Source organism: Bufo bufo, chromosome 1 (assembly GCF_905171765.1).
Source record: "Bufo bufo chromosome 1, aBufBuf1.1, whole genome shotgun sequence".
NCBI classification, from domain to species: Eukaryota; Metazoa; Chordata; class Amphibia; order Anura; family Bufonidae; genus Bufo; species Bufo bufo.
This window is the reverse complement of record NC_053389.1, coordinates 161,308,071-161,329,408: the sequence shown is the minus strand read 5'-3', so window position 1 is coordinate 161,329,408 and position 21,338 is coordinate 161,308,071. Positions and strand designations below refer to the sequence as shown.

At 44.8% G+C, this 21,338-nt stretch overlaps 1 protein-coding gene across 3 annotated transcripts in view; it reads right to left on the bottom strand.

The window, feature by feature from the left end:
* ROBO4 (roundabout guidance receptor 4) overlaps positions 1-16,341 on the bottom strand; it is a 140,065-nt gene extending 123,724 nt beyond the window's left edge. For 2 of the 3 annotated variants that reach the window (XM_040431121.1, XM_040431123.1), the window contains exons 1-2: positions 16,149-16,341; positions 3,820-4,122 (exon numbers count right to left, since the gene is read on the bottom strand). In XM_040431121.1, coding sequence (XP_040287055.1) covers positions 3,820-4,122; positions 16,149-16,221 — 376 coding nt within the window. In that variant the 5' untranslated portion in view covers positions 16,222-16,341. Of the gene's footprint in view, positions 1-3,819; positions 4,123-12,233; positions 12,387-16,148 lie in introns of those variants that run through there. The other variant, XM_040431122.1, reaches the window with a different exon arrangement.
* Positions 16,342-21,338: the final 4,997 nt, after the last annotated feature.

The window sequence follows — 21,338 nt, the reverse complement described above, 5'->3', positions numbered from 1 at the left end:
CAAAAATGTATTCAAAAGTTTAGTTACTCTTTAAGGCTAGGTCTACACGACGACATTTGTCGCGCGACATTTTGTTGCACCAATGTCATGCGACATTTTGTTGCACCGACTGCATCGCAGAAAATCCATTTGAGATGTTTTTTTTCTGCGACTATCGCCGTTGCAGCATGTTGCAGTGCGACACCATAGACTGCCATTATAAAAATTGTTGCGCAACATTGGTGCAACAAAATGTTGTGTGGCAAATGTTGCAGTATAATTGTGCCCTATCTGTCGCGCGACTTATTGTCGTCGTGTAGACCTAGCCTAAGGGTACGACCACAGGGTGCGGTTGTGTCGCCATGTTCCAGTTGAGTATCTCACAACCATACAAGCCTCAGTTGGTTATTATTATTATTATTATTTATTATTAAAGCGCCATTCATTCCATAGCGCGGTACATATGAGAAGCGGTGCACATACATAATACAGACAATTGCACTAATCATAAACAAGACAAGTTACAGACTGGTACAGAAGGAGAGAGGGTCCTGCCCGTGAGGGCTTACAATCTACATGGTATGGTAGAAGGACACAGTAGGTGAGGGTGAAGTTGGTCATGGCGGTATAGAGTCAGAAGGGTCACTGGTTGTAGGCTTGTCTGAAGAGGTGGGTTTTCAGGTTTCTTTTGAAGGTCTCCACTGTAGGTGATAGTCTGATGTGCTGCGGTAGAGAGTTCCAGAGTATGGGGGATGCATGGGAGAAATCTTGGAGTTGATTGAGGGAAGAGGCGATAAGAGGAGAAGAGAGAAGGAGGTCTTGTGAGGATCGTAGATTGCGTGTGGGGATGTATCGGGAAAGTAGCTCAGAGATGTAGGGAGGGGACAGGTTGTGGACGGCCTTGTATGTACTTCTTAGTACTTTGAAGTGAATTCGCTGGGCAATGGGGAGCCAGTGAAGGGATTGGCAGAGGGGAGAGGCAGAGGAGTAATAGGGTGAGAGGTGGATTAGTCGGGCAGCAGAGTTGAGGATAGATTGGAGGGGTGCGAGAGTGCTAGATGGAAGGCCAAAGAGGAGAGTGTTGCAGTAGTCTAGGTGGGAGATGATGAGGGCATGTACAAGCATTGGTTGTTGTTAAACTAATGAGACCTCACTGTTTAATCTGTCTGCATTGTTAATGGCCACATGGCACCTTCAATACCATGTGACCAATGACCATTAACAATGCAGACCGATGAAACAGTGCAGTATTCATTAGTTAATAAAGAGGAAGCTATGTGGCCCCGCAGTACTTAACCATGACACAACTGCACCATGTGGTCATACCATAATTCCTCAGCTTTGCAGAGATTATGGCCTAGGTTTAAAAATGTGTCTGCGCCTAAACATCTGTCTAAAAAGTGGTGTCGTTTTGGTACACTTTATCGCAAATAAGTTTTCTGAACTGTTTTCTAGCTTGCTCGAAGTCGGTTGGTATAGAGTTAGGCCCCCTGCACACGAATGGGCCGCAATGCACGAACACAGTCTGTGGGGCAGATCGCAGACCCATTCACTTTAATTAATCCGCAATCCGGCCGTTCCGCAAAAAGATAGGACATGTTCTATCTTTTTGAGGAACGGAAGTACGGGACGAAACCCCACGGAAGCAATCCGTAGTGCTTCTGTAGGGTTCCGTTCTGTGCTTCCGTTCTGCACCATTCTGCATATCCGGATTTGCGGACCCATTCAAGTGAATGGGTCCGCATTCGTGATGCGGAATGCCCACGGAACGGCACCCGTGTATTGCGGATCCACAAATGCGGTCTGCAATACGGCAACGGGAAGCACACTGTGCAGGGGGCCTTAGAGAAAAGAGTCTAAACCTGCACCATATTTATCATCCAGCCTGAGCCCCTGTGATAAATCTGCTGCAGGTCTAGACAGCCGGTCTAGGATGGTAATGTATCAGGTGCGCTGTGCCTGAATGATTTTGCATGTTTTCTTTGTGGAGTAGGCAATTGCCCCATATTTGTGATGCATTTGCACCATTTTTAGGGTACTTTCACACTTGCATTGTTTGATTCCGGCAGGCAGTTCCGTTGCCTGAACTGACTGCCTGATCAGGCAAACTGTATGCAAACGCATGTCATTTTTTCTGGCTGATCAGGCATTTTTCAGACTGATCAGGATCCTGATCAGTCAGAATAATGCCTGATCAGTCAGAAAAATGCATTGCACCAGATCCATTTTTCTAGTGTCATCAGGCAAAACGGATCTGGTATTTATTTTTTCCTCATTTTTAAAGGTCTGCGCATGCGCAGACTGGAAGGACGGATCCGGCATTCCGGTATTTTGAATACTAATACATTCCTATGAGGAAAAATTCCGGAACCGGCATTCAGGCAAGTCTTCAGTTTTTTTCGCCGGAGATAAAACCGTAGCATGCTACGGTTTTATCTTTTGCCTGATCAGTCAAAACGACTGAACTGAAGACATCCTGATGCATCCTGAACAGATTACTCTCCATTCAGAATGCATGGGGATAAAACTAATCAGTTCTTTTCCGGTATAGAGCCCCTGTGACGGAACTCTATGCCGGAAAAGAAAAACGCTAATGTGAAAGTAGCCTTAGGCCTCTTTCACACTTGCGTTGTTGGGATCCGGCATGCACTTCCGTTGCCGGAGGTGCCCGCCGGATCCGGAAAAACGCAAGTGTACTGAAAGCATTTGAAGACGGAACCGTCTTCCAAATGCTTTCAGTGTTACTATGGCAGCCAGGACGCTATTAAAGTCCTGGCTGCCATAGTAGGAGCGGGGAGCGGGGGAGCGGTATACTTACAGTCCGTGCGGCTCCCGGGGCGCTCCAGAATGACGTCAGAGCGCCCCATGCGCATGGATGACGTGATCCATGCGATCACATGATCCATGCGCTTGGGGCGCCCTGACGTCACTCTGGAGCGCCCGGGGAGCCGCACGGACGGTAAGTATGCTGCTCCCCCGCTCCCCGCTACACTTTACCATGGCTGTCAGGACTTTAGCGTCCCGGCAGCCATGGTAACCACTCTGAAAAAGCTAAATGTCGGCTCCGGCAATGCGCCGAAACGACGTTTAGCTTAAGGCCGGATCCGGATCAATGCCTTCCAATGGGCATTATTTCCGGATCCGGCCTTGCGGCAAGTGTTTCGGATTTTTGGCCGGAGCAAAAAGCGCAGCATGCTGCGGTATTTTCTCCGGCCAACAAACGTTCCGTTCCGGAACTGAAGACATCCTGATGCATCCTGAATGGATTTCTCTCCATTCAGAATGCATTAGGATAATCCTGATCAGGATTCTTCCGGCATAGAGCCCCGACGACGGAACTCTATGCCGGAAGACAATAACGCAAGTGTGAAAGAGCCCTTAGGGGTGTTTGCATTTAGTAAGGGTCAAAGAAAAGTTTTGTCTCAAGTCACAAGTGTACTCAGGTTCCCTGCTGGTGTACAGACTGTTGGAAACCTCTATAATTAATGAGGTGAGACTTTAGACTGAAAAATTCAATGGTAATTTGTGATAAAATAAACAAACAGAACCCAAGAAAGAACCAAGCAAATAGTCACAATACCCCCTAAATTTGCACTATCTACAGGACTAGTAAATCTGGGCCTATGATCTTTCATAGTGTCATATAGACCGGGGTGTAGCTGTAGGGTTTCCTGTGCTTGAAGGGGGCCAAGAGCCCATCTGACACATAAAAATACACCAGTACTATAAATTGTAGGTGGGGGTCTGTTACAGATTTTTTTCATTGGGAACAAGGAACTTCAAGTTCCCAATCTGGCCCTGAGATTTCCATTGATGTGAGATTATTGCACAGGTTCTTACCGGCGATGGTGAGTGATGCGTTCCTACTGATGGCCACCCCCAGGTGGTTTCTTGCCAGACAGGTGTAGACCCCTTCATCTGACCTTCCTTTGATATGTAAGAAGAACAGAGAACCCCCAGGGATCAGGGAGTTGTGGCCTTTAGAGAAGTTAACGGATTCTCCATTGCGGTACCATTCTATGGTGGGTTCCGGATTCCCCTCAGCACGGCAGTTCATGATACCAGGCTGGTCCCGTCGTACAACCAGGTCAGAGGGATGCTCTATGATACGTGGCATGAAGTCATCTGTGCGGGATTTGGAACCTAAACAAAAGAATAAAGTATTAATATTAATTTATCATTTTCTTTTAACTGTATAACGACCATTCATTATATACCTGGTAAATTTAAATCAATTTATTTGTTATATCAGAATCCAGGAAAGCCGGGTGCCAATCAGTATATTTCACAACTGTAACATGGGTCATTATTCGATTGTGCAAGTCCACATTATATTTCACTCATAGAATCTGACAATCCAAAATGTCTCATAATCCATCACTTGTGTTCTGATCACAGATTAAGGGCCAAACCACACTCTCCAATGGCTGCACAATTTTGTGGTAAAATTATGTGGTTATTGTCTGCCGCAGGAGTGTGTGGCTTGTCCACAAGTGGCCAGCTGCACCATGGGGCTGTACCCTTGAAGGAAATTGTGCTGTGTATGTATGAGAAGCAGATAAGGAGTGGTCTGGGCCTCTGGGGATTAAAAGTCATGGGTCAAGTTACGGCCATGAAGCACTTGGGTTAGGTTAACAAATAGTGGGTGGCTGACTCACTCCACCTCTTCACCCCTCTGCAGCTGGGTTTTAAAGGGCACAAATGTAGAGGGGGTGATTCTTTATCTATTTCACATTCAGGGTACAATTTGGGCATATCCCATAAGGGTGTATTGTTGGAATAGCACTGTGATAACTGTGAGCTGCAACAGACCATGAGATCTCAGTACCGCTCTAATAGTAAGTTTTCACTTATAGCCAATGTCATTAAGAAGTGTTTTCAGCACAAAGAAGGACAAGGAGTCCTGGAAGTGAAGATATGACCCCCACAGAGCCCTGATCTCAACGTCGAGTCTGTCTGAGATTACATGAAGAGACAAAAGGATCTGAGGAAGCCTACATCCACAGAAGATCTGAGGTCAGTTCGCCAAGATGTTTGTAACAACCTCCATGCTGAGTTCCTTCAAAAACTATGTGTTTGTGTACCTAGAAGAATTCATGCTGTTTTGAAGACAAAGGATGGTCACACCAAATATCGATTGGATTTAGATTTCTCTTTTGTTCATTCACTTTGTACTGTATTTTGTGAATTGTTAAAAATAAACTATTAACACTTCTGTTTTTGAAAGCATTCTCACTTTGCAGCATATTTTCCACACCTGCCTAAAATTTAGCACACTACTGTATGTATATGTGTTTCTATGTACATATTGTGGGGATGTGTACAGTATAAGTGCTGGAAAGCGTGTATATCCCACCTAGATACCTCAGCTGGGTGAGATAACTGAAATCCAGAAAGCTGCAGTGGTTTCAGCAAAGTGTAGTTTGCTAAGACAGTTTTGTCTAGATGTTGTTCTGGGCTGGATTTCATGTGGACTGGGGGATAGGTTTGGTAGTGGGATCTGCCAGTCCACACCCTTCCACTACATGTACTGTCTTTTGCTGGAAGTGATCACAGGTGAAGCCTGCTGCTGTAATCAAGGAGGGATAAAACAACCCTCTGTGTATGACTTGGAAGGAGAAAGGCTGAGGAAGCCTGAGAGGCTCTGTGTGGTCTCAGCCAGGAGGGCTGAGGGGCCACGAGGCTTTGTAAAGCCTGAAATTTGGCGGGCCCAGCGACGCCTACGGAATGAGGGTCGCTCGGTCAGAGTTGGGAGGACTTCTGGACCATCTCCCCTCAAGGGTGCTGGTGTGGTGACAGCCTGGAGGCTGCTGGACTGTACATGGCTGAGGAAGCCAGATATAATCCCATGTGTCAACGGCTCTCTACACTGCGTGCAGAATTATTAGGCAAATGAGTATTTTGACCACATCATCCTCTTTATGCATGTTGTCTTACTCCAAGCTGTATAGGCTCGAAAGCCTACTACCAATTAAGCATATTAGGTCATGTGCATCTCTGTAATGAGAAGGGGTGTGGTCTAATGACATCAACACCCTATATTAGGTGTGCATAATTATTAGGCAACTTCCTTTCCTTTGGCAAAATGGGTCAAAAGAAGGACTTGACAGGCTCAGAAAAGTCAAAAATAGTGAGATATCTTGCAGAGGGATGCAGCACTCTTAAAATTGCAAAGCTTCTGAAGCGTGATCATCGAACAATCAAGCGTTTCATTCAAAATAGTCAACAGGGTCGCAAGAAGCGTGTGGAAAAACCAAGGCGCAAAATAACTGCCCATGAACTGAGAAAAGTCAAGCGTGCAGCTGCCAAGATGCCACTTGCCACCAGTTTGGCTATATTTCAGAGCTGCAACATCACTGGAGTGCCCAAAAGCACAAGGTGTGCAATACTCAGAGACATGGCCAAGGTAAGAAAGGCTGAAAGACGACCACCACTGAACAAGACACACAAGCTGAAACGTCAAGACTGGGCCAAGAAATATCTCAAGACTGATTTTTCTAAGGTTTTTTGGACTGATGAAATGAGAGTGAGTCTTGATGGGCCAGATGGATGGGCCCGTGGCTGGATTGGTAAAGGGCAGAGAGCTCCAGTCCGACTCAGACGCCAGCAAGGTGGAGGTGGAGTACTGGTTTGGGCTGGTATCATCAAAGATGAGCTTGTGGGGCCTTTTCGGGTTGAGGATGGAGTCAAGCTCAACTCCCAGTCCTACTGCCAGTTTCTGGAAGACACCTTCTTCAAGCAGTGGTACAGGAAGAAGTCTGCATCCTTCAAGAAAAACATGATTTTCATGCAGGACAATGCTCCATCACACGCGTCCAAGTACTCCACAGCGTGGCTGGCAAGAAAGGGTATAAAGAAGAAAATCTAATGACATGGCCTCCTTGTTCACCTGATCTGAACCCCATTGAGAACCTGTGGTCCATCATCAAATGTGAGATTTACAAGGAGGGAAAACAGTACACCTCTCTGAACAGTGTCTGGGAGGCTGTGGTTGCTGCTGCACGCAATGTTGATGGTGAACAGATCAAAACACTGACAGAATCCATGGATGGCAGGCTTTTGAGTGTCCTTGCAAAGAAAGGTGGCTATATTGGTCACTGATTTGTTTTTGTTTTGTTTTTGAATGTCAGAAATGTATATTTGTGAATGTTGAGATGTTATATTGGTTTCACTGGTAAAAATAAATAATTGAAATGGGTATATACAGTGGAGGAAATAATTATTTGACCCCTCACTGATTTTGTAAGTTTGTCCAATGACAAAGAAATGAAAAGTCTCAGAACAGTATCATTTCAATGGTAGGTTTATTGTAACAGTGGCAGATAGCACATCAAAAGGAAAATCGAAAAAATAACTTTAAATAAAAGATAGCAACTGATTTGCATTTCATTGAGTGAAATAAGTATTTGAACCCTCTAACAAAAAAAGACTTAATACTTGGTGGAAAAACCCTTGTTTGCAAGCACAGAGGTCAAACGTTTCTTGTAATTGATGACCAAGTTTGCGCACATTTTAGGAGGAATGTTGGTCCACTCCTCTTTGCAGATCATCTCTAAATCCCTAAGGTTTCGAGGCTGTCTCTGTGCAACTCTGAGCTTGAGCTCCCTCCATAGGTTTTCGATTGGATTAAGGTCCGGAGACTGACTAGGCCACTCCATGACCTTAATGTGCTTCTTCTTGAGCCACTCCTTTATTGCCTTTGCTGTATTTTTTGGGTCATTGTCGTGCTGGAACACCCATCCACGACCCATTTTCAGTTTCCTGGCAGAGGGAAGGAGGTTGTCGCTCAGGATTTCACGATACATGGCTCCGTCCATTTTCCCGTTTATGCGAATAAGTTGTCCTGTGCCCTTAGCAGAAAAACACCCCCAAAGCAAAATGTTTCCACCCCCATGCTTGACGGTGGGGACGGTGTTTTGGGGGTCATAGGCAGCATTTTTCTTCCTCCAAACACAGCGAGTTGAGTTAATGCCAAAGAGCTCTATTTTGGTCTCATCAGACCACAGCACCTTCTCCCAGTCACTCTCTGAATCATTCAGGTGTTCATTGGCAAACTTCAGACGGGCCTGCACATGTGCCTTCCTGAGCAGGGGGACCTTGCGAGCCCTGCAGGATTTTAATCCATTGCGGTGTAATGTGTTTCCAATGGTTTTCTTGGTGACTGTGGTCCCTGCTAATTTGAGGTCATTAACTAACTCCTCCCGTGTAGTTCTAGGATGCTTTTTCACCTTTCTCAGAACCATTGACACCCCACGAGGTGAGATCTTGCGTGGAGCCCCAGAGCGAGGTCGATTGATGGTCATTTTGTGCTCCTTCCATTTTCGAACAATCGCACCAACAGTTGTCACCTTCTCTCCCAGCTTCTTGCTAATGGTTTTGTAGCCCATTCCAGCCTTGTGCAGGTCTACAATTTTGTCTCTGACATCCTTGGACAGCTCTTTGGTCTTTCCCATGTTGGAGAGTTTGGAGTCTGCTTGATTGATTGATTCTGTGGACAGGTGTCTTTTATACAGGTGACTAGTTAAGACAGGTGTCCTTAATGAGGGTGACTAATTGAGTAGAAGTGTCTAACCACTCTGTGGGAGCCAGAACTCTTAATGGTTGGTAGGGGTTCAAATACTTATTTCACTCAATGAAATGCAAATCAGTTGCTATCTTTTATTTAAAGTTATTTTTTAAATTTTCCTTTTGATGTGCTATCTGCCACTGTTACAATAAACCTACCATTGAAATGATACTGTTCTGAGACTTTTCATTTCTTTGTCATTGGACAAACTTACAAAATCAGTGAGGGGTCAAATAATTATTTCCTCCACTGTATTTGTTTTTTGTTAAGTTGCCTAATAATTATGCACAGTAATAGTCACCTGCACACACAGATATCCCCCTAAAATAGCTAAAACTAAAAACAAACTAAAAACTACTTCCAAAAATATTCAGCTTTGATATTAATGAGTTTTTTGGGTTCATTGAGAACATGGTTGTTGTTCAATAATAAAATTAATCCTCAAAAATACAAACTTGCCTAATAATTCTGCACTTCCTGTATAGGTGAGGTAGAGGCAACACGTATATAAGACCTCATGCACACGACCGTATGTATTTTGTGGTGCACAAAAAACGGATTTGCAAAAAATACTGATGACGTCCTTGTGCATTCCGTATTTTGCGGAACGGAACAGCTGGCCCCTAATAGAAGAGTACTATCCTTGTCGATAATGCGGACAATAATAGGATATGTTCTATTTTTTTGTGGAACGGAAATACATACATACGGAAACAGAATGCACGCGGAGTAACTTCCGTTTTTTTTCAGACCCATTGAAATGAATGGTTCCATATACGGATATGCGGTCCGCAAAAAAAACAGAACGGACGTGGAAAGAAAATACGTTCATGTGCATGAGGCCTTAGGTAGAGCCCAGACGGGCAGGTGTTTATTTTCGATGTTTATGTGTGTGATGGTGCTGAAATGACAAAATAAAGCCCCTTTTGGACTTGAACCCTGTTGTCAAAGAAGTCCCCCTGAGAGAGAGCGATCCCTTACAATATATATAATATATATATATATATATATATAGAGAACAAAAATCGGACTGCACTCCAAGCGACTCTTCAGTAAATGTGTTTTATTCACCCATTTGGTGAGAAAAGCGACGTTTCGGCTCAAGCATGAGCCTTTCTCAAGCTTGAGAAAGGCTCATGCTTGAGCCGAAACGTCGCTTTTGCCACCAAATGGGTGAATAAAACACATTTTCTGAAGAGTCGCTTGGAGTGCAGTCCGATTTTTGTTCTCTATAAGTGGGTAAGCACCTTTTACCGTACTTGGACATTGCACCCATCTATTTTTCCATACTTCTCAGGGTGGTGCTGCCAGTGGTTTTCTTTCTATATATATATATATATATATATATATATATATATATATATATATATATATATAGTAAGAGATCACTATATATATAGCTGCAAGAAAAAGTATGTGAACACTTTGGAATGATATGGATTTCTGCACAAATTGGTCATAAAATGTGATCTGATCTTCATCTAAGTCACAACAATAGACAATCACAGTCTGCTTAAACTAATAACACACAAAGAATTAAATGTTACCATGTTTTTATGAACACACCATGTAAACATTCACAGTGCAGGTGGAAAAAGTATGTGAACCCTTGGATTTAATAACTGGTGGAACCTCCTTTGGCAGCAATAACTTCAACCAAACGTTTCCTGTAGTTGCAGATCAGACGTGCACAACGGTCAGGAGTAATTCTTGACCATTCCTCTTTACAGAACTGTTTCAGTTCAGCAATATTCTTGGGATGTCTGGTGTGAATCGCTTTCTTGAGGTCATGCCACAGCATCTCAATTGGGTTGAGGTCAGGACTCTGACTGGGCCACTCCAGAAGGTGTATTTTCTTCTGTTTAAGCCATTCTGTTGTTGATTTACTTCTATGCTTTGGGTCGTTGTCCTGTTGCAACACTCATCTTCTGTTGAGCTTCAGCTTGTGGACCGATGGCCTTAAGTTCTCCTGCAAAATGTCTTTCTAAACTTGGGAATTAATTTTTCCTTTGATGACAGCAATCCGTCCAGAACCTGACGCAGCAAAGCAGCCCCAAACCATGATACCCCCTCCACCATACTTCACAGTTGGGATGAGGTTTTGATGTTGGTGTGCTGTGCCTCTTTTTCTCCACACATAGTGTTGTGTGTCTTCCAAACAACTCAACTTTGGTTTCATCTGTCCACAGAATATTTTGCCAGTACTGCTGTGGAACATCCAGGTGCTCTTGTGCAAACTGTAAACGTGCAGCAATGTTTTTTTGGGCCAGCAGAGGCTTCCTCTGTTGTATCCTCCCATAAAATCCATTCTTGTTTAATGTTTTACTTATTGTAGATTCGCTAACAGGGATGTTAGCATATGCCAGAGACTTTTGTAAGTCTTTAGCTGACACTCTAGGATTCTTCTTCACCTCATTGAGCAGTCTGCGCTGTGCTCTTGCAGTCATCTCTACAGGACGGCCACTCCTAGGGAGAGTAGCAGCAGTGCTGAACTTTCTCCATTTATAGACAATTTGTCTTACCGTGGACTGATGAACAGCAAGGATTTTGGAGATACTTTTATAACCCTTTCCAGCTTTATGCAAGTCAACAATTCTTAATCATAAGTCTTCTGAGAGTTCTTTTGTGCAAGGCATCATTCACATCAGGCAATGCTTCTTGTGAAAAGCAAACCCAGAACTGGTGTGTGTTTTTTTTATAGGGCAGGGCAGCTGTAACCGACACCTCCAATCTTATCTCATTGATTGGACTCCAGTTGGCTGACACCTCATTCCAATTAGCTCTTGGAGATGTCATTAGTCTAGGGGTTCACATACTTTTTCCACCTGCACTGTGAATGTTTACATGGTGTGTTTAATACAAACATGGTAACATTTAATTATTTGTGTGTTATTAGTTTAAGCAGACTGTGATTGTCTTTGTTGTGACTTAGATGAAGATCAGATCACATTTTATGACCAATTTGTGCAGAAATCCATATCATTCCAAAGGGTTCACATACTTTTTCTTGCAACTGTATATATAATCAGACCACACATATGAGATTTGCTTAATATAATGGTTGAAAATATCACTGACAAATGAGCACAAAAATGTCGGGAATGCCCAACAGGAAGAACTTTCAGAGAGTAAAGGGACAATAAGGGACCGTGATGATAGTCGCAGGCTGCGCAGATTTCCTATATTTTTAGACCCCAGCAGCTGCTGTGTTTACTGGACCAGGACAATGGCAGGAAATAAACATTGTGATGCTGAATAGAGCATTCTACATACATGATTCATGCCAGCAATGCCCATGATCCTCAACCTGTGGCCCTCCAGCTGTTCTAAAAACTACAACTCCCAGCACTCTGACAGATGATAGCTGTCATGGCATGCTGACAGTTGTACTTTTGCACTAGCTGGAGGGCCACAGGTTGGAGACTATTATTCTAAGGCCTCTTGCACACAAACGTTGTGCATCCGTTCCATGCATTGGGGACCGCAATTTGCGGACCCCAATGCACGGGCAACGTCTGTGTGGCGGCCGGGACGGATCGAGACTCATTCAACTTGAAAGGGTCCGCGATCCGTCCGCACCGCAAAAAAATAGAACCCCACACTCCGTAGTGCTTCTGTGGGGTTCCGAGCCGTGCTTCCGTTGCGCATCATCTCCGTGATTGCGGACCCATTCAAGTGAGCAGGTTACCCTAGTGTTCTTTTTCTCTGCTATGAAGCCCTGACCTTCGGGTTAGGCCTTATGCACATGAGTGTACTTTTCATCCATGTGCTTGTGGATAGCACACTGACCCATTTATTTCATATTAAGAAACATGTCCTATTCTGGTCACGTTGTAATGTGGATGAGACTAGTCCTGTCTATTGATGGGATTGAAAAAAAGCGGATTGCACACGGAAGGTATCCATAATTTGCGCACTGGAATACAGATACAATCATGTGCATGAAAGTTAGCTATATTGTAAGCTAAGTGTAGCAACCTGTAAAACAGCGCACCCTATGCTGTATTTTCTCTATTACTGCTTTCAAAATTCTGCTGTTTTTTCTTGGAAATAATCAGCAGCTTGCTAAGGCTACTTTCACACTAGCGTTCGGAGCGGGTCCGTCTGATGTTTCATCAGACGGATCCGCTCCTATAATGCAGACGTTTGCATCCGTTCAGAACGGATCCGTCTGCATTATAACTTAGAAAAATTTCTAAGTGTGAAAGTAGACTGAGCGGATCCGTTCAGACTTTACATTGAAAGTCAATGGGGACGGATCCGCTTGAAGATTGAGCCATATGGTGTCATCTTCAAGCGGATCCGTCCCCATTGACTTCCATTATAAGTCTGGACGGATCCGCTCGCCTCCGCACGGCCAGGCGGACACCCGAACGCTGCAAGCAGCGTTCAGGTGTCCGCTCACTGAGCGGAGCGGAGGCTGAACGCTGGCAGGCGGATGCATTCTCAGTGGATCCGCCTCCATTGAGAATGCATTGGGGCCAGACGGATGCGTTCGGGACCGCTCGTGAGCCCCTTCAAACGGAGCTCACGAGCGGACACCTGAACGCAGGTGTGAAAGTAGCCTTAGCTGTACCAGGGGCGTAGCTATAGGGGGTGCAGAGGTAGCAGTCACTACTGGGCCCAGGAGCCTGACGGGCCCAAAGACCCTTGTGCCACATAAGACACTGGCATTATAGAAAGTGCATGCTGGTCAATTTACACCTCTGGCTGCAGGGAAGGGGTTAGGTCAAGAATTTGGCATGAGGGGGTGCCCTTTCAATGTTTGCCTCAGGCAGCAGAAACGCTACGTGCTCCCCTGCCCCTTTCCAACAAGCACTGAGGGAAGGGGGGCCCAAGCTGAACTCTTGCACTAGGGCCCATGAGCTTTTAGCTACGCCCCTGAGCTGTACCCTTATCACTCAGCCAGTGACACATTGAGAATCGCTATGCTTCAAGTAATGAGAATCTAGAGGCATGCTATATAATGTATTACACATTACAGGAATCTCTACACACCCAGCAGTACTGGTCCTAGACAGAAACTGAGAAAACTAGAAATCCATGTAGTTCATAGTGTAACAGTCTGTGATAGTAACCCCCATTGTACTAAAATGTTCCATCCCCAGTGGTGTAAGAGATGACAGATTCTCTACACTCCCAGCTGTACAGCATTTAGACTTAACCTATCACTCTCATCATTATATAAAATCTGCCAGTATACACCACACAGTAATGATTACTGTGTGTGTACTACCAAGAGAGGCAAGGGCCATAATGGATGACAGACACAATAGCCGGACTGAGGCCCAGAATCCATTAAGGCCCGGGCCTCATTTTCTAGCCTGTGCTATCCCCAGCAGTAGGCGTGAAGCAGTGACACTGTCTGCTGGGATGATTAGGACAGTGCATGGGTCAAGGTTCATCCCCCAGCCTGGCTCTGGCCTGTGTCCCCTACTGCTCAGCAGGCACAATGATGACTGACATCCCTGCAGAATGAGCTCCGTTCATCGGGGAACTGGGGTAGGTGAGTATTACTTTTTTATGTTATTAACACTAAAGGTGTTTCATCACTGTAGGGGGGGGGGGGGGTACTAAGAGGGCAAGACTACTGTGTGAGGGAACTAAGGGGAAGCACTACTGTGTGGGGGTACTAAGGGTGCAGCACTACTGTCAAGGGGGCACAAAAGGGGGCAAAACTACTGTGTAGGGGCACTAAGGGGTCTGTGTGGGACTACTATTGGGGCATAAATACTGTGAAGGGGACATTAAGGAGGCATAACTACTGTACAGGGTCCGCAGGGCATACTGTAAAGTAAATTCATGACTCCTCCCCTTGTCCAGCACTAGTAAGCATTTCATTTTCATATCTTTTATGTGACTGAGTGGGTGAGGGGGCTTATATGGGATCCTGGGCAGTCTTGACCAGCCGTGGGATGAGGGGTTGAGCGGCAGTTGTTTGGGAAGGGTGGGAGGTTCAAAAATTTGCTATGGCGCCCAGTTTTTGTAGTTTCACCCCTGACACACACAACATATGTATGTGCTGTCAGTGAATTGAATTTCTCTTGACATTCAGAAGCTGAAAATTCAAGCCAATCTAGTCCTACGTTCACACAACTACAGCTTGAAACAAGGTTGTTGACAATCCAAGAGACAAAAAGCATAGAAACCTACCTCCTGTCCTGAATGCTTAGGGCAGCTGTGTGACCGGGACTATATCTTTATGGGCTCATTCTAAACTTCAAATGTAAACAAATTGCCATTCACTTTCAGCATACATAGATCTTGGTATTTGAAATACAATCTTTATTAAAAAATGTTGCAGAATTTTTGTTTCTTTATATGATATCCCTTGAAGCTATGTTCACAAATCTGTCTCTGATTCAGCAGCAATAAAAAGACTTTTCCCACTGCATAATCCATCAACAGCTTCCCATTGACTTCAATAAAAAAAAATCAGCCATGTGCACATGGCAGAGTATTTTTCAACAGCTGATTTGAAAAACACTTGAAGTGGCATGATATTTCTCTCAAGCAGATTAGTTGGTGGTTTTCCATAGGAGTCAATAGGAACGGGGTCAAATACAGCGATGAGTGGGAGATGCATGTGGAATGTATTTGGCACCACTTCCTCCACCAAAAACTCAGCTGATGAGTAGTGTTGAGCGTGAATATTTGAATCACAAATTTAAATCGCGAATATCGCCACTTCGAGAATTCATATATATTTAGAATATAGTGCTATATATTTGGATTCGCGAATAGTGTTGAATATTCTAATTGCGAATATATTACATTGCCGATTTTCACAAACAAGTAAACAATGACTGGAGATCAAGAATTCTCGAATTTGCAAATTTATGGCGAATATTTGGCCAAAAATTCGCAAAATATCGCAAATTCAAATATTGCCTATGCCGCTCATCACTACTGATGAGTCTTCTACCAATCTGCCTCTGATTTTTGCCATGCGAACCTGGCTCTAAATGAGTATTCAGGTTAGATTATGTTATCCCCTATCCACAGGATAGGTGATACCTATTAGATCAGTGGGGGTCCTACCGCTGGGTCCCCCACCGATCACTAGAATAGGGGCCCCATTCCCCCTGCAGGCCCCTAAAATGAAATGAGCAGCTGGTCACACATGCGCGTGGTCGCTCCATTCATTTCTATAGAAGTTGTGGAGATAGCCGAGTACAGCACTCAGCTATCTCCTGATAGTCGAGCGCACACCCACATGCTGGACCGGCCACTACATTCATTTCAGGGGGCTGAAGGAGGTACAGGGGCCCCTGTTTTCATGATCTAATAGTTAACTTAAATGAACTAGAATACCCCTTTAATGTCCTAGGCCCCAATTATCCTTTATTATATACACAGAATCTATATGCTGCTAGCGGTATAGAACCCAGGATCAGCTATACAGCAAGCAGGAAGTCTTTACCCTGCAAGCACCGCTACAGTACATCGCCTCTGTTCTGTCAAGATGTATAGCTCAGATATCGTTCTCACAACACAGTGTGAGATTTTCTGCTTCTATCTCTATAAAGGAGGGGTAGACGAGATTCTCTACATCCCCAGCAGTTTGATACAATAACTGGACTCCCAGCATCAGAGTACTCACCTTGCAGTGGGACGTTATCTGCACCACACACCATTATAACCAGGAAAAAACGACAGGTCACGGAAGCCTCCATACTAGATCCAGAAGATCCCCCGTGTCCACAGAAAACTGTCCCAGACTTCTAAATGTCCGCCCTGCCTTCCAGCCTGGTCACATCCCTGGGCTCAGCCTGATGATAAGGACCCTCCTCTGTTTCCAGTTCTGGGACTTCTGTTTCCTATTTCCTCACGGGGAAGCTGGACAAAGTGACAAAGGTCCCTCCCATCACAAAGCAGAGGACAATGAAAAGTTACTGGTTAACTGGGCTCTGAGGGACCCCATTGTCTGCAGCATTAGCCCCTCTCATTGCTACAATGCTGCAGTTATTGTCTTACTCTCTAGTAGCTCAATGCATGAGAAGAATAATGTAATTATAGATCCTGTGATCCACCCAAAATATGCAATCCCTCTATTCAAGAATTATGAATATGTTATATAGGAGAGCATATCCTGAATGCCTCTCCCATGAAGAGGGTACAGAGAGTACTAGGGCAGTAACTGCACCTGGGCCCTGGTGTCTAAGGAGGCCTAATGGACGACCTGCCACATGAGAAGCCACCAGTATTATAAATGGTAGATGCAGACCTCCCAAGAGTCCCTATTTTGGACTCAAGTCCCCCTGTCCCTCTTTTCTCCTTAAATGTCCCTATTTTTGATCTGAGGTTATAGATTTGCATTATTACATTTAAAATATTGATCAAGAAAGTGTTTGGTTCCTATTTGTTTATTTGACCCCACTTTGTACATTATTTCATTATTTGATGAAATTTGGATTTTAGAAATTTCTGTATTCAGAAATTTTTTATGCCACTTTACAAATCACTAGTCAGACCACACATGGAGTACTGTGTACAGTTCTGGGCTCCTGTGAACAAGACAGACATAGCAGAGCAGGAGAGGGTTCAGAGAAGGGCAACTAAAGTAATAACTGGAATGGGGCAACTACAGTACCCAGAAAGATTATCAAAATTAGGGTTATTTACTTTAGAAAAAAAAAGACTGAGGGGAGATCTAATAACTATTTATCCCCAGGACTGTGACGAGGGGACATCCTCTGTGTCTGGAGGAAAGAAGGTTTGTAAACAAACATAGAAGAGGATTCTTTACGGTAAGAGCAGTGAGACTATGGAACTCTCTGCCTGAGGAGGTGGTGATGGTGAGTACAATAAAGGAATTCAAGAGGGGCCTGGATGTATTTCTGGAGTGTAATAATATTATAGGTTATAGCTACTAGAGAAGGGTCGTTAATCGAGGGAGTTATTCTGATTGCCTAAAGTGAGGAAAATTGGCTTCTACCTCATAGTGTTTTTTTTTTGCCTTCCTCTGGATCAACTTGCAGGATACCAGGCCATACTGGATGGACAAATGTCTTTTTCAGCCTTATAAACTATGTTACTATGTTACTATGTAGTGCGCTAAGAAAACTATTAAAGTGTATAAATATACAGAAAAAATGGAGTTTCACGCAATGAACCATAAGGCTAGGACTATTCAGTAACCTGGATTTCTTGTAACTGTCACGGCGATCCCATACATTATTTCTATAGGATGACCGCTACTCAGCAATCCTGTCCGCGACCAGTGTCGCCGAGTAGCCCTAGCCTAAGTGTCCCTCTTTGACCATCCAAAAAGTTGGCAGGTATGTAGATGGGTGCACTGCCCAGGAGCTACAAGTTACGTCTGTACTAGAAATGATACATCCACTGCTTCCCCCACAAGCTCTATAAATGGCACACTATTGAGATATATTACAAAGTTGCACCCTGTCCCAACTGTAGTTTATGGGAGACGTAGAGTAGCTAGGCTTTCAATTACCGTACCTGGGGCACAGATTCAGATTTCAGCCCTGTATCGCCTGGCCAACGAAAAGAGATATATCATCAACCCCCACTCTCTATCCTGGCTACATCCCTTCACAACAACTGAGAAAACACCATGCAAACATCTGTTATCACACTGAAGTCCAGTGAGTTGGTTCTTGCCCCGGACGTCTAGACATTTTTACTTTGCAACAATTAGCTATGAGTCGCCCTGGAATGATCATGACTGCGGCATGCTCATCAAAGCTCTCTCTAAGGCCCCTTTCACACGAGTGAGTTTTCAGCGCGGGCGCAATGCGTGATGGGTTCACTGGGTCTGTGTACATGAGCGTTTTTTTTTTCACGCATCACTTGTGCGTTGCGTGAAAATCACAGCATGTTCTATATTCTGCGTTTTTCCCGCAGCCCTGGCCCCATAGAAGTGAACGGGGCTGCGTAAAAAGCGCATCGCATCCGCAAGCATGTGCGGGTGCGATGTGTTTTATACTGATGGTTGCTAAGAGATGTTGTTCGTAAACCTTCAGTTTTTTACCCCGTGCGTGAAAAACGCATCAATGAGCACAATCGCAGACAAAACTGACTAAACTTGCTTGCGAAATGATGCGAGTTTTCCTGAATGCACCCTGAACGCATCCGGATCTAATCCGTATCGTTCGTGTGCGAGAGGCCTAAGTCTAATTAAAAGCTAGCACAAAGACAAAACAGTGAACAAGCCCAGAACATGCACCATGACCGATGACTGAGTGAACAGAAGACAATGTGTAACACCCCGAGTGGTGTTGCCACTCCTGCACCCTGCTACTATCTCTAATGGTGTAACATAAAGTCATTTTATGCATTTATTCCAAGTCCTCCACACTGTGCATTTCTAATGTTATGTAACTGTTCATATGTAATGTGCCTGGTTCGCCAGCAGATGGCAGCAAATATAGCAGAGCTACAGTTAGATAGAATGGATCCTTCCATTCTAACCCCCCGCCCCCTCCTCTGGAGAGAGGTGGGCGAGTCCCACTTCCTGCAGGAAGGGTGGGGACCAGTTTCTAGTCAGTCTAGCTTACCCCCTGCTAGGGGACAGGTGTGCAGGGGCACGTCTCTGCTGGACGTGCCCAGGGTCATCTTTAACACGGGGCAAAAGAGGCAGCTGCCACGGGCCCAGTTGCTCCTGAGGGGCCCAAGGCAGCAGCCTCTTGAGCCTGCTGGCTACTGCCCACAAATTCAATGACATCGTCCGGAGGACCAGGAAGCGGTGAAGGCTTTGTACTCACCGCTTCCTGGTACTCGGCTGTCAGCTGCGCATAGCGTGAGGCGCTCTGTAACGCCATGCTGTGGCAGCCTTCACAGCACAGCCGACAGCAGGAGGAAGCAGGAGAGGTAAGTGTTTTTTTTGTTTTTTTTTATATTTATGAGGCTGATGGACACTTCTGGGGGCTAATCAGAGGCTACTGGGGGCTGATGAGAGGCATGGGGCTCTTATCTGAGGTCTGATTGGGGGTCATTCATATTGGAGTCTGATTGGGGGTCTGATCTGGGGTGTTATTAACTTGGGGATCTTATTGAGGCTGTTAGCTGAGGTCTGATTAACATTGAGGGTCTGATTGGTGTCTGACCTGAGGTATAATAAAAAAAATAATAATCTTATTGTCCCCCTCTAAAACCTAGGTGCGTCTTATGGGCTGGTGCGTCTTATAGGGCGAAAAATACGGTACTTGCTTGCTCCTCCTTCTGACCTCCCCTTCCCTTTGCGTGCGCCGTGATGTTACGCGGAGGCACTGCAATGGTAGGGTGAGCCGAGCCCCAGTCTCCTTCCTGAACTGCAGAGCGGTGCCCACTTCCAGCCCTGAGCCCAGCTGCCCAGAGCACTGATCCTGAGCCTGCTGGAGTCTTCAGAACTGTAAGTATTTACAGTAATTCACTGTAAGCTATAATATATATATATATTATATATCTTGTTTTATGTGAGTAAGGCCTCATGCACACGACCGTAGTTGTGGTCCGCATCCGAGCCGCTCCGTGTGCTGTCTGCATCCGTTGCTCCGTTCCGTGGCCCCGCTAAAAAAATATATAACATGTCCTATTCTTGTCCGTGATGCAGACAAGAATAGGCATGTCTACAATGGGCCGCCCGTTCCATTCCGCAGATTGCGGAAGGCACACAGGCAGCTTCCGTGTTAATTAGGTTCTGAAGGTGCCCAGGGGCGGCGTTCAAGCGACCGGTGCCCAGGCCCCTCATCGCTTTTCATATGAAACCCCTCCCCTTTCACCCCTCTGGCCCGCCCTAGGTTCTTCAGAAATCCAGCGCCAGTGGCGTTCACAAGATTCACAGCGCCTGTGCACTTCATTCCTCATTATTGGCAGAGGCACAAGAGCGTTTAATGCGTACATCTAGCTGACCTTGTGCCTCTGCCCATAATGGCGAATGAAGTGCGCAGGCGCGGCGAATCTTGTGAACGCCACTGTCGCTGGATTTCTGAAGAACCTAGGGCGGGCCAGAGGGGTGAAAGGGGAGGGGTTTCATATGAAAAGCGACGAGGGGCCTGGGCACCGGCTGCTTGAAGGCCGCCCCTGGGCACCTTTAGAACCTAATTAACATATTAAATAAAAGTGTTTTTTAGCTAAAAAAAGCGACGGACAGCTATACGGTAAGTGGCATTCTAATATGGGGACGATAATGCAGATCATGGTGTCAGTGTTCTATAATGGTCAGTTTAGGTGAAAGACTCCCTTTAACCCCTTAAGGACCGGGCTCATTTTCACCTTAAGGACCAGGCCATTTTTTGGAAATCTGACCAGTGTCACTTTAAGTGCTAATAACTTTAAAACGCTTTGACTTATCCAGGCCATTCTGAGATTGTTTTTTCGTCACATATTGTACTTCATGACACTGGTAAAATGAAGTCAAAAAAATTATTTTTTTTGCACAAAAAAATACCTAATTTACCAAAAATTTGGAAAAATTTGCAAATTTCAAAGTTTCAGTTTCTCTACTTCTGTAATACATAGTAATACCCCAAAAAATTGTGATGACTTTACATTCCCCATATGTCTACTTCATGCTTGAATTGTTTTGGGAATGATATTTTATTTTTTGGGGATGTTATAAGGCTTAGAAGTTTAGAAGCAAATCTTGAAATTTTTCCGAAATTTACAAAAACTCAATTTTTAGGGACCAGTTCAGGTTTGAAGTCACTTTGCGAGGCTTACATAATAGAAACCACCCAAAAATGACCCCATCTAAGAAACTACACCCCTCAAGGTATTCAAAACTGATTTTGCATACATTGTTAACCCTTTAGGTGTTGCACAAGAGTTATTGGCAAATGGGGAGGAAATT